Source organism: Coregonus lavaretus (genome assembly GCF_964263955.1).
Source record: "Coregonus lavaretus genome assembly, contig: HAP1_SCAFFOLD_1137, whole genome shotgun sequence".
NCBI classification, from domain to species: Eukaryota; Metazoa; Chordata; class Actinopteri; order Salmoniformes; family Salmonidae; genus Coregonus; species Coregonus lavaretus.
The window spans coordinates 145,001-160,826 of NW_028165227.1; the positions used below are offsets into that span (position 1 = coordinate 145,001).

At 44.6% G+C, this 15,826-nt stretch overlaps 1 protein-coding gene across 1 annotated transcript in view; it reads left to right on the plus strand.

Moving 5' to 3' along the window:
- Positions 1-15,479, plus strand: part of LOC311116106 (netrin-G1-like) — a gene marked incomplete at both ends in the record, with an annotated part of 145,042 nt that extends 129,563 nt beyond the window's left edge. Inside the window, 2 exons of the mRNA XM_084191234.1 lie at positions 8,311-8,337; positions 15,435-15,479. Coding sequence (XP_084047360.1) covers positions 8,311-8,337; positions 15,435-15,479 — 72 coding nt within the window. The remainder of the gene's footprint in view (positions 1-8,310; positions 8,338-15,434) is intronic.
- Positions 15,480-15,826: the final 347 nt, after the last annotated feature.

Genomic DNA, 15,826 nt, shown 5'->3' on the forward strand with positions numbered 1-15,826 from the left:
CTGTCTGGTAGGAGAAAAATAAAATGTTTTAAGTTAAGATGTACAACGTTTTCTGAAGGTATCCCCTATATGCCATCAAAAGGTGTGTGTGTGTGTGTGTGTGCGTGTGTGTGAGCGTGTGTGCAAGTGTACATTCATGTGTACATGCGTGTGTGAGTGTGTGTGTGTTGCCTTTGCTGTGTCCTCTGGTTGGCGTCCTCTCCCTCTCAGGTAGTCTGCCTCCAGAGGCTCAGTCTCCTATTGTTCTGTGTTCATCTATCTCTCTGCGTCCTGCCTACCCACTCCCCCCACACCTCCTGCCTCCTGCCTACCCACTCCCCCCACACCTCCTGCCTCCTGCCTACCCACTCCCCCCACACCTCCTGCCTCCTGCCTACCCACTCCCCCAACACCTCCTGCCTACCCACTCCCCCCACACCTCCTGCTCCTGCCTACCCACTCCCCAACACCTCCTGCCTCCTGCCTACCCACTCCCCCCCACACCTCCTGCCTCCTGCCTACCCACTCCCCCAACACCTCCTGCCTCCTGCCTACCCACTCCCCCAACACCTCCTGCCTCCTGCCTACCCACTCCCCCAACACCTCCTGCCTCCTGCCTACCCACTCCCCAACACCTCCTGCCTCCTGCCTACCCACTCCCCCCACACCTCCCGCCTCCTGCCTACCCACTCCCCCAACACCTCCTGCTCCTGCCTATCCACTCCCCCAACACCTCCTGCCTCCTGCCTACCCACTCCCCCAACACCTCCTGCCTCCTGCCTACCCACTCCCCCAACACCTCCTGCCTCCTGCCTACCCACTCCCCCAACACCTCCTGCCTCCTGCCTACCTACTCCCCCAACACCTCTTGCCTCCTGCCTACCCACTCCCCCACACCTCCTGCCTCCTGCCTATCCACTCCCCCAACACCTCCTGCCTATCCACTCCCCCAACACCTCTGCCTATTGCCTACCCACTCCCCCAACACCTCCTGCCTCCTGCCTATCCACTCCCCCCACACCTCCTGCCTACCCACTCCCCCAACACCTCCTGCCTCCTGCCTACCCACTCCCCCCAACACCTCCTGCCTCCTGCCTATCCACTCCCCCAACACCTCCTGCCTCCTGCCTACCCACTCCCCCAACACCTCCTGCCTCCTGCCTATCTACTCCCCCAATACCTCCTGCCTACCCACTCCCCACTCCCCCAACACCTGCCTCCTGCCTACTCACTCCCCCAACACCTCCTGCCTCCTGCCTACCCCACTCCCCAACACCTCCTGCCTACCCACTCCCCACTCCCCCAACACCTGCCTCCTGCCTACTCACTCCCCCAACACCTCCTGCCTCCTGCCTACCCACTCCCCAACACCTCCTGCCTCCTGCCTACCCACCTCCCCCAACACCTCCTGCCTCCTGCCTACCCACTCCCCCAACACCTCCTGCCTATTGCCTACCCACCCCCCCAACACCTCCTGCCTCCTGCCTACCCACTCCCCCACACCTCTCCAATAGGTCATACATTTGGCTCCTGTTTATTCCTGTCAAGCAGGAATCAAAAGAGAGTGCAAGAGAGATTATATAATCTGGGGTGGATCGATGGCATATGTCCGGCCAGGCCTTGCTTGCACACAAACACGTGTGTGGAGATGCAGACACACACACACACACACACACACACACACACACAAACACACACACACACACACACACACACACACACAAACACACACACACACACACACACACACAGACATACACGCACGCACACACACACACACACAGACATAAACAGGACATACACACAGACATACACACAAACACATACACACACACACACTCACACATGCACACACACACAAAGACACACACAGACACATTATGTCACGCAGACCTCCCTTCATAGAGGGAAGGAGAATGATGGAACAGATGTCGTTGTAGTGTATAGCAGCCGTTTTATGGGCTCCTGAACAATTCTGCTATTTTTTGGTGTGTTCTTTCCGCTGAGCTTAACTTTTTTGTACGTAAGTCTCCGCCATTATTTCCTATAACCAAAAACAGCTTCAGTATATCAGAACAGCGATCACCAACCACGTTTCGGATGACAATTTCTACTTCAAACGAGTCGGCAGCTCTGGACGTTCTGCATAGAGGTCTTCACGGGTCTAAAAAGTTGTTCCAAAATGGACCAGTCCGATCCGAGTGAAGGAAGAAAAGTAATGTTTTAAGCTACTTTATTACCGGAGGTGATAAGGCGCGAAAAGGAGGGTGCGAGAGGTGCCGCTCTAGCAGGCAGGAGGGGGTCTGTGAGCAAGTGACACGCCAGCAGGGAGGGAGGGAGAGACGAGAGACCGCAACCAACCAAGCCGACTCGTTATTTATCACCCAATATGATTACTTAGTACCTGTCTTGACTGCATCAAACCGGAGAAGCTAGTTAAGCTAATGCTAATGTTAGCTAGCTAGGCTAATTGAGGCTGCAGTGTAACAACAACTCCATTCAGAATATTAAGTAGCTCTTGGTCATTGTAGCCTTCTCCTTTAACTTTTAATCCCGTCATTTTAATTCAGTCTTCCATTGATTAGATATCTCCTAACTTTTGCCACACACGCAGGCTCTATGACTGTATTCTATTGCCGCTTTGATGACTTATGATTGGCCAACAACAAGCTACACGCGCCACGCAATTGGGGGAGAAGGGCCTTGGTCAGGGAGGTGACCAAGAACCCCGATGGTCACTCTGACAGAGCTCCAGAGTTACTCTGTGGAGATGGGAGAAACCTTCCAGAAGGTCAACCATCTCTGCAGCACTCCACCAATCAGGCCTTTATGGTAGATTGGCCAGACGGAAGCCACTCCTCAGTAAATGGCACATGACAGCCCACGTGGAGTTTGCAAAAAGGCACCTAATGACTCTCAGACCATGAGAAACAAGATTCTCTGGGCTGATGAAACCAAGATTGAACTCTTTGCCTGAATGCCAAGCGTCACGTCTGGAGGAAACCTGGCACCATCCCTACTCGTGAAACATGGTGGTGGCAGCATCATGCTGTGGGGATGTTTTTCCAGTGACAGGGACTGGGAGACTAGTCAGGATCGAGGGAAAGATGAACGGAGCAAAGTACAGAGAGATCCTTGATGAAAAGCTGCTCCAGAGCGCTCAGGACCTCAGACTAGGCGAATGTTCACCTTCCAACAGGACAACGACTCTAAGCCCACAGCCAAGACAACACAGGAGTGGCTTCAGGACAAGTCTCTGAATGTCCTTGAGTGGCCCAGCCAGAGCCCAGACTTGAACCCGATCAAACATCTCTGGAGAGACCTAAAAATAGCTGTGCATCAACGCTCCCCATCCACCTGACAAAGCTTGAGAGGATCTGCAGAGAAGAATGGGAGAAACTCCCCAAATCAGGTGTGCCAAGCTGTAGCGTCATACCAAGAAGATTCTATGATGTAATCGCTGCCAAAGGTGCTTCAACCAAGTACTGAGTAAAGGGTCTGAATACTTATGTACATTTGTTTAAATTTTTTATACATTTGCAAAAATGTCTAAACCTGTTTTTGCTTTGACATTATGGAGTATTGTGTGTAGATTGATGAGGGGAAAAAACTATTTAATCAATTACAGAATAAGGCTGTAACGTCACAACATGTGGAAAAAGTCAAGGGGTCTGAATACTTTCCGAAGGCACTGGTTTTTCCATGCATTGTCAAGACCAGACGGCAGCCTCGGTTAAGGCGAAGGGGGAAGGAGTGTGTTAACAACAACAGGTGCGCAATCTCTAATTTTAAGGAAGTGTCACATTTTTGCTCCCCTGAGTTAGAGTACCTCATGATAAGCTGCAGACCCATACTATTTACCAAGAGAGTTTTTATCTATATTTTTCGTAGACTTACCACCACAAACCGATGCTGGCATTAAGACCACACTCAACTAGCTGTATAAGGCCATACGCAAACAAGAAAATTCACATCCAGAGGCGGTAATTCTCGTGACCGGTGATTTTAATGCAGGGAAACTGAAATCCATTTTACCTCATTTTTTACCAGCATGTCGCCTGTGTAACTAGAGGCAACAACACTCTAGATCACCTTTTACTCCACACACAGAAACACATACAAGGCTCTCCCTTGCCCTCCCTTTGGCAAATCTGACCATAACTCTATCCTCCTGATTCCTGCTTACAAGCAAAAACTCAAACAGGAAGTACCAGTGACTCGCTCAACACGGAAGTGGTCAGATGAAGCGGATGCTAAAGCTACAGGACTGGTTTGCTAGCACGGTTAAATGGGTTTCCATCGCACTTTCAACTCTACTGATGGTTAGGTCAAATAAAATGTGCATTATATAACGATTGTGCCCACTTTGGTATTGGCACGTTCACTCTAGCCAACAGCTGGCAGATACAGTCCGGGTAAAGCCTACATGATGAGATTATAATGGACAAAATAGTGAGATTATTTTAACTTGTCAAACGGCAACCAATCACCAATCATCATCTCACCAGAATAAAACCCTCAATATTTACTGGAAAGGAGCATCAAAAGCTCATCACCTTGCACTTTTCACCACCCTGTGAAGTTCATCGTAACTTATTTCATCTGTAGCCTAATAAAAATTAACTTTTCCGAGTCGAAGTGGGAGGACCACAACATGTCATCGGGTGACTCCAAGTTTACTTCGATATGATGGTTATTATATAAATATTTGCGCATAAAAGCGTTTCCACCCCCATTTCTCGCATAATTACTACTATTGTGAGATTTTACAGAGAATTGGAATGATGAGGACTTTTTAGACACGTTCAGCAGCCTGCCACCATGCAGGCCTATATAGCTCAGTCAGAATCTGAGATCTATGCAGGGCCAATAGCCTGTTGTGTGAAAGATCTGGTCGCCATGGGGATGTGTCTACAGTATCTGACTATTATCTGATCAGAGTGGGGTTGGTATCTGATCAGAGTGGGGCTGGTATCTGATCAGAGTGGGGCTGGTATCTGTTCAGAGTGGGGCTGGTATCTGATCAGAGTGGGGCTGGTATCTGTTCAGAGTGGGGCTGGTATCTGATCAGAGTGGGGCTGGTATCTGTTCAGAGTGGGGCTGGTATCTGATCAGAGTGGGGCTGGTATCTGTTCAGAGTGGGGCTGGTATCTGTTCAGAGTGGGGCTGGTATCTGTTCAGAGTGGGGCTGGTATCTGATCAGAGCGGGGTTGGTATCTGTTCAGAGCGGAGCTGGTATCTGATCAGAGTGGGGCTGGTATGTGTTCAGAGTGGGGCTGGTATCTGATCAGAGTGGGGCTGGTATCTGATCAGAGTGGGGCTGGTATCTGATCAGAGTGGGGCTGGTATCTGTTCAGAGCGGAGCTGGTATCTGATCAGAGTGGGGCTGGTATCTGTTCAGAGTGGGGCTGGTATCTGATCAGAGTGGGGCTGGTATCTGATCAGAGTGGGGCTGGTATCTGATCAGAGTGGGGCTGGTATCTGATCAGAGTGGGGCTGGTATCTGATCAGAGTGGGGCTGGTATCTGTTCAGAGCGGAGCTGGTATCTGATCAGAGTGGGGCTGGTATCTGTTCAGAGAGGAGCTGGTATCTGATCAGAGTGGGGCTGGTATCTGATCAGAGTGGGGCTGGTATCTGATCAGAGTGGGGCTGGTATCTGTTCAGAGTGGGGCTGGTATCTGATCAGAGTGGGGCTGGTATCTGTTCAGAGTGGGGCTGGTATCTGATCAGAGCGGGGCTTGTATCAGTTCAGAGCAGGGCTGGCACATCAAACAGTCGGTCGGTTGCATCGACAGACTGAGATCGCGATAAGAAGTCTACTGTCAACTACATAGCAACCCACTGGGCAAACCACATAATTTCATAGTGGAAATGTGGGTCATATTTGGTTGCGACGTTGATCAATGAGATTTCAACCTTTATTCATCCGCTCAAAAATACAGGCAGAAGTTTGTTGAATTCCCAGTGTGTTATCACTATGCTTTCAATCATCTAAAAGCACAACCAAATTCCAATGGAAAAACAAGGTCTGATATTTGGTGTAGTTGTCATCAAAATGCGTTATCACTGCGCTTTCAACCATTTAAAAGCACAATAAAGTTCAAATGGGAATACAATGTCAGATATGTTGTATTTATACAACAATTTAATGCGTTATCACTGTGCTCCATCTAATATCAGAACCAAATGACCTGGATTGTAGTTGAGATTACATTAAAAGTACATGGTGCAAATGATCAATGCTGTTTGAGATTCTGACAGATTATTACAGCAATTGTGATGATCTCCGCAGACCTGCGACCTTTGCATGCTATCTTGAACACGCACGTTTTATATGATCACATAAGAAGACATTTATAGTTAACCTATAGTAGGCTAACCTCAAAATGTGGCCATGGATGTTACTTATTTTAAGGATGAATAAATACTGTTAGACCTATATTAGTTTGTAAGATACCCTTAACTTTATGCTATTTACTGTATAGTAATATTGAATTGTGTTCGGTTGACAACGCAACCAAATATCACCATTTAAAGTGTGTTACTGTGTAACGCTTAGTTTAATCTAATCCACTGGCTTAATCCTATTATTTAACTTATATTTGTGGTTTTAGTCGGAGACGTGAATCCAACATAGAAATTATAAATTTGTAGACAAACTGGTGTTAAAGCCGGAATAAGTCAGTGGCACTAGTGTTTAAGCATGTTGGCCTAGTAACCGAAAGGTTGCTGGTTTGAATCCCCGAGCAAACTAGCTGAAAAATCTGTCAATGTGTCCTTGAGCAAGACACTTAACCCTCGTTGCTCTGGATAAGAGCGTCTGCTAAAATGTCAACGCAAAAAGTACTACATGACAACTAAGACACAATTCAACATCCGGTTTGTCTACAAATTAATAATTGGTATGTTGGATTCACGTCTCGATCTCAACCAAAAATCTAAGTTAAGAATATGACTAAATCTAATCAAACTTTAAATGAAGTTTGATTTGATTTAGCCCTATTCCTATTAGTTGGTTGAGATGGAGACGTGAATCCAACATATTAACGATTTACATTTGAACTAAACTAAAGCTTGAAACCCTAGGCCAATGTGTGTTGTTATTTTTAGTTGAATCCTGGGTTGAATTGAAAAAAAAATAGCTGTTGGTGACTTTGTAAATTCTATATAGGCCTAAATAGTATCATTGATGATATATAACTTATAAAGTATGGTTACATTTAATTTGCTCTGTTAAACCTACTCTTTGGAATGACTTCGATAGCAACAGTGAATATATTTAGTTCTTAAGAGATCTCTCAATAACCATTCTCATGATAGCATATTGGTAGTAGTCAGTGACAAATATCAAAGCTAAGCAGGTTTGGGCTTGGTTGAAAATGCTGGATGGGAGACGAAATGGATAGCTGTAGTTAGATTGACTCTCCAGTAGGAGGTGCTACGCGGCCTGCTGTTTTTTTTCTGATAGTGGATATAAGGTTGAAGGTCTGACGTTGTTTGAAAGGTACAAATTCAAAACATTTATACAAGGTTTATCTATGTTGAAAATTGGTTATAATGGTGACATAATCCTGTGGTTGAAATTTCACCCTCAAGACAATTGATAACTTTTTTTTAAATCCAATGTATTTTCCACCTAAAAATAAATTCAACCAGTTTGTGCACGTGAAGTGTTTTGACTTATACCAGATAGGTGCAGTGAAATGTGTTGTTTTACAGGCTCAGCCATAGTAGTACGGCGCCCCTGGAGCAAATTAGGGGTAGTACAGCGCCCCTGGAGCAAACTAGGGTTAAGAGCCTTGCTCAAAGGCACAACGGCAGATTTTTCACCTTGTCAGCTCAGGTATACGAACCAGCGACCTTTCGGTTACTGGCCCAATGCTTTAACCGCTAGTCTATCTGCTGCTGGGAGGTTGGTGTGCATGCGTGCATATTTACATGTATATACTGTATATATATATATATATATATATATATATATATATATATATATATATATATATATATATATATATATATATATATATATATATATATATATATATATATATATATATATATATATATATATATATATATATATATATATATATATATATATATATATATATATATATATATATATATATATATATATATATATATATATATATATATATATATATATATATATATATACACTCATATTTATATTCTGTTTACTAGATCACATTCATTGTGTTGAAATGAATACAAACAATGTCCTAAACTGCAATATACAATTTGTTAAAGTAGAATGAAATGTAAATGACTAATTTCCCAATGTCAACTGTTTTGTCTTTCTCTTTCAGGTATCCCCAGTAACATTGGTCCAGTTAGTAAGTAAATGAATCCAAAGCTTAAACCGCTCACAGAAACTGCTTTCTGCTTTACTATGCCTGATCATATCCGTCCCTAAAGTCCACGTGGTTTTAAATGTTCATTTCTGATTTAGGTACTCCATTATTCATTAGGTGAAGGATCAGTCATAATTTATTAGGACGTGTTCATTATGCCAGGGTTAGTTCAATACACTTTTTTTTCCCCCCTCTCTGAAGGAAATAGCTTTCTGCCATGTTGTCTGGAAGGCTGTGAGTGGAGTTGGACTAATTCACCTTCAACAAGTTAAGCCTAGATAGCAGCCAGACACCTGAGTATGCATACAAAACACCATTGGTTTTTCTCCCCTATGCATTATACATAAATAGCATATAGAGTTTATTAAATTGCCCCGACCTCAGTGGTGGGATAATGTCAGGGAGGTCATTTCAATATTGAGTATCGTCTGCTGCAGCCAGTGGCCCCTGGAGTACAGAGAGAGACGTCTAGAGACGTAGTCTTCAGTTATTATAGTAGCCATCTTGGGACTGCACCTCAGGGTAATAACAGGAGACACACACACACACACACACACCAAGGGTACGTTCCAAATGGCACCCTATTCCCTATATACTGTAGTGCACTACTTTCGACCAAGGTCCATAGGGCTCTGGTCAAAAGTAGTGCACTATGTCGGGAATAGGGGATGTCATTTCCGACTCACATAAGTATTGAACAAGTCAAAGTGCCCCAGCCCATTCCTCATCAGTCCATCCATCAATCTATTTATCTAGCTAGAACCCCCTCTACTAGGGGGAAATCGATAGACGAAAAGCAGCTCAGATGGACAGCATCCCATTAGTGTTTGGATGGTTTCCTTTTCCTTAAGTCCTGGCTGTATCTCCATGACTGCAGATATCCAAAGGACTAGATAACTAGGACTAGATTACTAGGACTAGATAACTAGTACTAGATAACTAGATAACTAGGACTATATAACTAGGACTAGATAACTAGGACTAGATTACTAGGACTAGATAACTAGATAACTAGTACTAGATAACTTGGACTAGATAACTAGATAACTAGGAATAGATTACTAGGACTAGATAACTAGATAACTAGGACTAGATAACTAGATAACTAGGACTAGATAACTAGAACTGGATTACTAGGACTAGATAACTAGATAACTAGGACTAGATAACTAGATAACTAGGACTAGACAACTAGGACTAGATAACTAGATAACTAGGACTAGATAACTAGATAACTAGGACTAGATAACTAGATAACTAGGACTAGATAACTTACAGCAATATGGCCATCAGACCTACCGAGTCATTTTATGTCAACATTCATGAAGGGAAGAAGACAGCAAAAGGAAGCTGTTTATAAGTATTGGGACGTTGCCATGTTTAACATTTACAATGGTATCAGCATATTTACAAGTGACACTATGGTGGTAAAATGAACTCGCTAGTTGGCGCTGAACTTTGAACCACAACTGTTACCACAACTGAGGTCAAACTAACATAAACTTATAATTTGATCCAAACAATAACAAACAGTTTATTATGAAAATTCAGAGATATTTGACGTCAGAAATTAGCATGGAACCAAGTGGACACCCTCCCTACCTCCACCCCAACCCCCTAACCTTAGAGAGCATGGAACCAAGTGGACACCCTCCCTACCTCCACCCCAACCCCCTAACCTTAGAGAGCATGGAACCAAGTGGACACCCTCCCTACCTCCACCCCAACCCCCTAACCTTAGAGAGCATGGAACCAAGTGGACACCCTCCCTACCTCCACCCCAACCCCCTAACCTTAGAGAACATGGAACCAAGTGGACGCCCTCCCTACCTCCACCCCAACCCCCTAACCTTAGAGAGCATGGAACCAAGTGGACACCCTCCCTACCTCCACCCCAACCCCCTAACCTTAGAGAGCATGGAACCAAGTGGACACCCTCCCTACCTCCACCCCAACCCCCCAACCTTAGAGAGCATGGAACCAAGTGGACGCCCTCCCTACCTCCACCCCAACCCCCTAACCTTAGAGAGCATGGAACCAAGTGGACACCCTCCCTACCTCCACCCCAACCCCCTAACCTTAGAGAGCATGGAACCAAGTGGACGCCCTCCCTACCTCCACCCCAACCCCCTAACCTTAGAGAGCATGGAACCAAGTGGACACCCTCCCTACCTCCACCCCAACCCCCCTACCTTAGAGAGCATGGAACCAAGTGGACGCCCTCCCTACCTCCACCCCAACCCCCTAACCTTAGAGAGCATGGAACCAAGTGGACACCCTCCCTACCTCCACCCCAACCCCCTAACCTTAGAGAGCATGGAACCAAGTGGACACCCTCCCTACCTCCACCCCAACCCCCCAACCTTAGAGAGCTGAATGAGTTCAGTGTTGTCTCCAGCCTGTGCATGGCCAATTCTCTAAACGTGTGCTGCATGCATGTTCTCCATAGATATACATACTCCATATACATACACACATCATACCCCCTCCCTAGATCCTCCCAAACCCGACATCTAGCCAGACCATGGCAGCACTCTCAGAACCCTAGTGGGGAGTGTATTACATAGTCTGTCTGTCTGTCTGTCTGTCTGTCTGTCTGTCTGTCTGTCTGTCTGTCTGTCTGTATGTATGTATGTATGTCTGTCTGTCTGTCTGTCTGTCTGTCTGTCTGTCTGTCTGTCTGTCTGTGGGTGGGACTCACATAAAGGCCACACTGACTGACTGACTGACTGACTTAGGGCCAGGTCTGTATGGTTAATTCAGAGCAGGCTTGTAGGCATTGAAATGCTGACTGTCTATCTCTACACCCCCTAACCACCACAACACAAAACACTACCCAGCTTTGGTTCTGTAGCCACATCACAAAACACGACCCAGCTTTGGTTATGTAGCCACAAAACACTACCCAGCTTTGGTTCTGTAGCCACAAAACACTACCCAACTTTGGTTCTGTAGCCACAAAACACTACCCAGCTTTGGTTCTGTAGCCACAAAACACTACCCAGCTTTGGTTCTGTAGCCACAAAACACTACCCAGCTTTGGTTCTGTAGCCACAACACAAAACACTACCCAGCTTTGGTTCTGTAGCCACAACACAAAACACTACCCAGCTTTGGTTCTGTAGCCACAAAACACTACCCAGCTTTGGTTCTGTAGCCAAAACACAAAACACTACCCAGCTTTGGTTCTGTAGCCACAAAACACTACCCAGCTTTGGTTCTGTAGCCACAACACAAAACACTACCCAGCTTTGGTTCTGTAGCCACAACACAAAACACTACCCAGCTTTGGTTCTGTAGCCACAACACAAAACACTACCCAGCTTTGGTTCTGTAGCCACAACACAAAACACTACCCAGTTTTGGTTTTTTAGCCACAACACAAAACACTACCCAGCTTTGGTTCTGTAGCCACAACACAAAACACTACCCAGCTTTGGTTCTGTAGCCACAACACAAAACACTACCCAGCTTTGGTTCTGTAGCCACAACACAAAACACTACCCAGCTTTGGTTCTGTAGCCACACCAGTAAAACACTACCCAGCTTTGGTACTGTAGCCACAACACAAAACACTACCCAGCTTTGGTTCTGTAGCCACAACACAAAACACTACACAGTTTTGGTTCTGTAGCCACAACACAAAACACTACCCAGTTTTGGTTCTGTAGCCACAACATAAAACACTACCCAGTTTTGGTTCTGTAGCCACATCACAAAACACTACCCAATTTTGGTTCTGTAGCCACAACACAAAACACTACCCAGCTTTGGTTCTGTAGCCACAACACAAAACACTACCCAGCTTTGGTTCTGTAGCCACACCAGTAAAACACTACCCAGTTTTGGTTCTGTAGCCACAACACAAAACACTACCCAGCTTTGGTTCTGTAGCCACAACACAAAACACTACCCAGCTTTGGTTCTGTAGCCACAACACAAAACACTACCCAGTTTTGGTTCTGTAGCCACAACACAAAACACTACCCAGTTTTGCTTCTGTAGCCACAACACAAAACACTACCCAGCTTTGGTTCTGTAGCCACAACACAAAACACTACCCAGCTTTGGTTCTGTAGCCACACCAGTAAAACACTACCCAGTTTTACTTCTGTAGCCACAACACAAAACACTACCCAGCTTTGGTTCTGTAGCCACAACACAAAACACTACCCAGCTTTGGTTCTGTAGCCACAACACAAAACACTACCCAGCTTTGGTTCTGTAGCCACAACACAAAACACTACCCAGCTTTGGTTCTGTAGCCACACCAGTAAAACACTACCCAGTTTTGGTTCTGTAGCCACAACACAAAACACTACCCAGCTTTGGTTCTGTAGCCACAACACAAAACACTACCCAGCTTTGGTTCTGTAGCCACAACACAAAACACTACCCAGCTTTGGTTCTGTAGCCACAACACAAAACACTACCCAGTTTTGCTTCTGTAGCCACAACACAAAACACTACCCAGCTTTGGTTCTGTAGCCACAACACAAAACACTACCCAGCTTTGGTTCTGTAGCCACACCAGTAAAACACTACCCAGTTTGCTTCTGTAGCCACAACACAAAACACTACCCAGCTTTGGTTCTGTAGCCACACAAGTAAAACACTACCCAGTTTTGCTTCTGTAGCCACAACACAAAACACTACCCAGTTTTGCTTCTGTAGCCACAACACAAAACACTACCCAGCTTTGGTTCTGTAGCCACAACACAAAACACTACCCAGCTTTGGTTCTGTAGCCACACCAGTAAAACACTACCCAGTTTTGCTTCTGTAGCCACACCAGGGATGAAGTTGAGTGAAACCAAATTGAAGTCGTGGGTATGTAGCTATGTTCTCTAAAATAAAAAAGCAACCAAACAGAACATGGCTAAATGTCCTGGAACACAGAAAACAAACCAAAATAGAATAGAGCTGCCCCCGAAACAGAAAACGTTGCACTTTTTCATATTGTTGTTTGAAATTACTTTCATTATTTGTTTACTTTTATTAAGTTTATTAAGCCAGACAGAATCGCCCTAATGCAGCCATTAAAGCAACATTTATATATATTTTAAAAGAAATCTGAACTCTGCAAGATTGCAAGATTTCATGTCATTATGAGAGCAGCATTTATTATAATGTGTCATTTCCCATGTAGAGCGGCTTACCTGAATTCTCCCCAACTTAATAATGAATAGAACTACAGATGTGATGCCTGTTAGAGAACTAATGCTCTAATGTTTCTAATCAAATTCTCCTTTTCCTGTAAAGCAGAACCTCCCATCAAGGTTACAGGTCAATATCTCTACAGAACGTTTTTCTCTTGTATATTTATATTAACTGAAAACAACGATTTGACCATCGGTGGGAAAAAAAATCAAAATCAAAAATCCCTAAATACTTACAAAAAATAATTTGCCGGACGATATTGGATGCTGGCCATTATTATTATTAATGAACAACTTATTTAGAACTGACATGACATTCTACGTACTTTATCAGTTATGGAGCTGTGACAGAGAGGGTTTGGATAGTAACTTAGTCAAACACTACAGCATATATTAACTGTATGTCTGTGTGCCTGTCTGCACGCATACCCAAACCCCCTATCGCAAACGCATTACCCTTATCTTTAACCAAACTGAATGTATTACAAATGATTAGACACCCCACACAGTACGGCTCACTATCCAATCACACGGTAGTTAAAGTTGCTTGCTGTGACACCACTGGACACTAATGATCACATGACTACACAACCACACTGAAGTCAAGGACATTGCAACACAGAGACTTAGTGTCGCTTTAGTAAACGATTACAATACTAGAATAAGTAACAAGACCTTCCTTCTGCCTCTGCTTGACTCAAAACCGCTCCATCCCCCAACCAATCACAACCACCAAACACCACCAGTATTTCCCCATCAGAGAAATACAGAGTTGTATGTAATTATGAGGTTACACCACAACTATCAGTCATTCCAATTCCTGACACACCACATGATTTATTCATCGTGATTCCTCGACCTGAAATGCACTGTAATTAGATATTGATTGCATAGTCAACTTGACGAATGAAACAAAATGCCTGCGACACTTAAACCAACCCACCATGTTTGCATAAGTTATGATCCCACTACATATCGGAGAGAATCTCAAGTAGAGACTGTTTTGTTATTTTTGTTTCTTTGTTTATAATTTACTCATCATTGCCATCGATGCACACACTCAAGTGAGCCCATGAAACAGCACAATTCATTACAATGTCCCTGGGACGTCATCTGGGACATGGTCTGGGACTGGTGTTGGGATGCATCTACTGCTTGTCCCTGTACAGGCTTGACAGTCATTCTGTTGTTCTGAGTTGTTCTGAGTAGTAAGGCCTTGCCGGTATGTCTAGTTGTCTACATATGTCCCACCAGTCAGCCCTTATTAGAACCCTGAGTAGTAAGCCCTTGCCGGTATGTCTAGTTGTCTACATATGTCCCACCAGTCAACCCTTATTAGAACCCTGAGTAGTAAGGCCTTGCCGGTATGTCTAGTTGTCTACATATGTCCCACCAGTCAACCCTTATTAGAACCCTGAGTAGTAAGGCCTTGCCGGTATGTCTAGTTGTCTACATATGTCCCACCAGTCAACCCTTATTAGAACCCTGAGTAGTAAGGCCTTGCCGGTATGTCTAGTTGTCTACATATGTCCCACCAGTCAACCCTTATTAGAACCCTGAGTAGTAAGGCCTTGCCGGTATGTCTAGTTGTCTACATATGTCCCACCAGTCAACCCTTATTAGAACCCTGAGTAGTAAGGCCTTGCCAGTATGTCTAGTTGTCTACATATGTCCCACCAGTCAACCCTTATTAGAACCCTGAGTAGTAAGGCCTTGCCGGTATGTCTAGTTGTCTACATATGTCCCACCAGTCAACCCTTATTAGAACCCTGAGTAGTAAGGCCTTGCCGGTATGTCTAGTTGTCTACATATGTCCCACCAGTCAACCCTTTATTTTGAACCTCTAGTACTGTTAATTAATCTGATGTCCACTGTAGCCAGAGCACCTAATAACTTATGGTTTCTCCCGATTGCATGCAGTTCGGCCGAATGTCTCATCCCTAGGTGTTGCTAACCGAAACCAAGGTAGGTTATACCTCCAATTAAGATTAAACATATATCTTTATAGATATTCCTCATATATACAGTAGTCATACAGTGACGGTTGAGGCCAGATCCACCAAGATGGAGCTTCTGTGTTAAAACCTTTAATGACATTGATAAAAAAAATATATATATATATATACTGTATATATTTGTATTTTATTCGCTCTCTCTTTTTCATGAAAGAGGACTTTCTCTCTCTCTCTCTCTCTCTCTCTCTCTCTCTCTCTCTCTCTCTCTCTCTCTCTCTCGCTCTCTGTCTCTCTCCCTCTCTCTCAATTCAATAAAAAACAATTTCAATTTCTCTCTCTCTCTCACTCTCTCCCTCC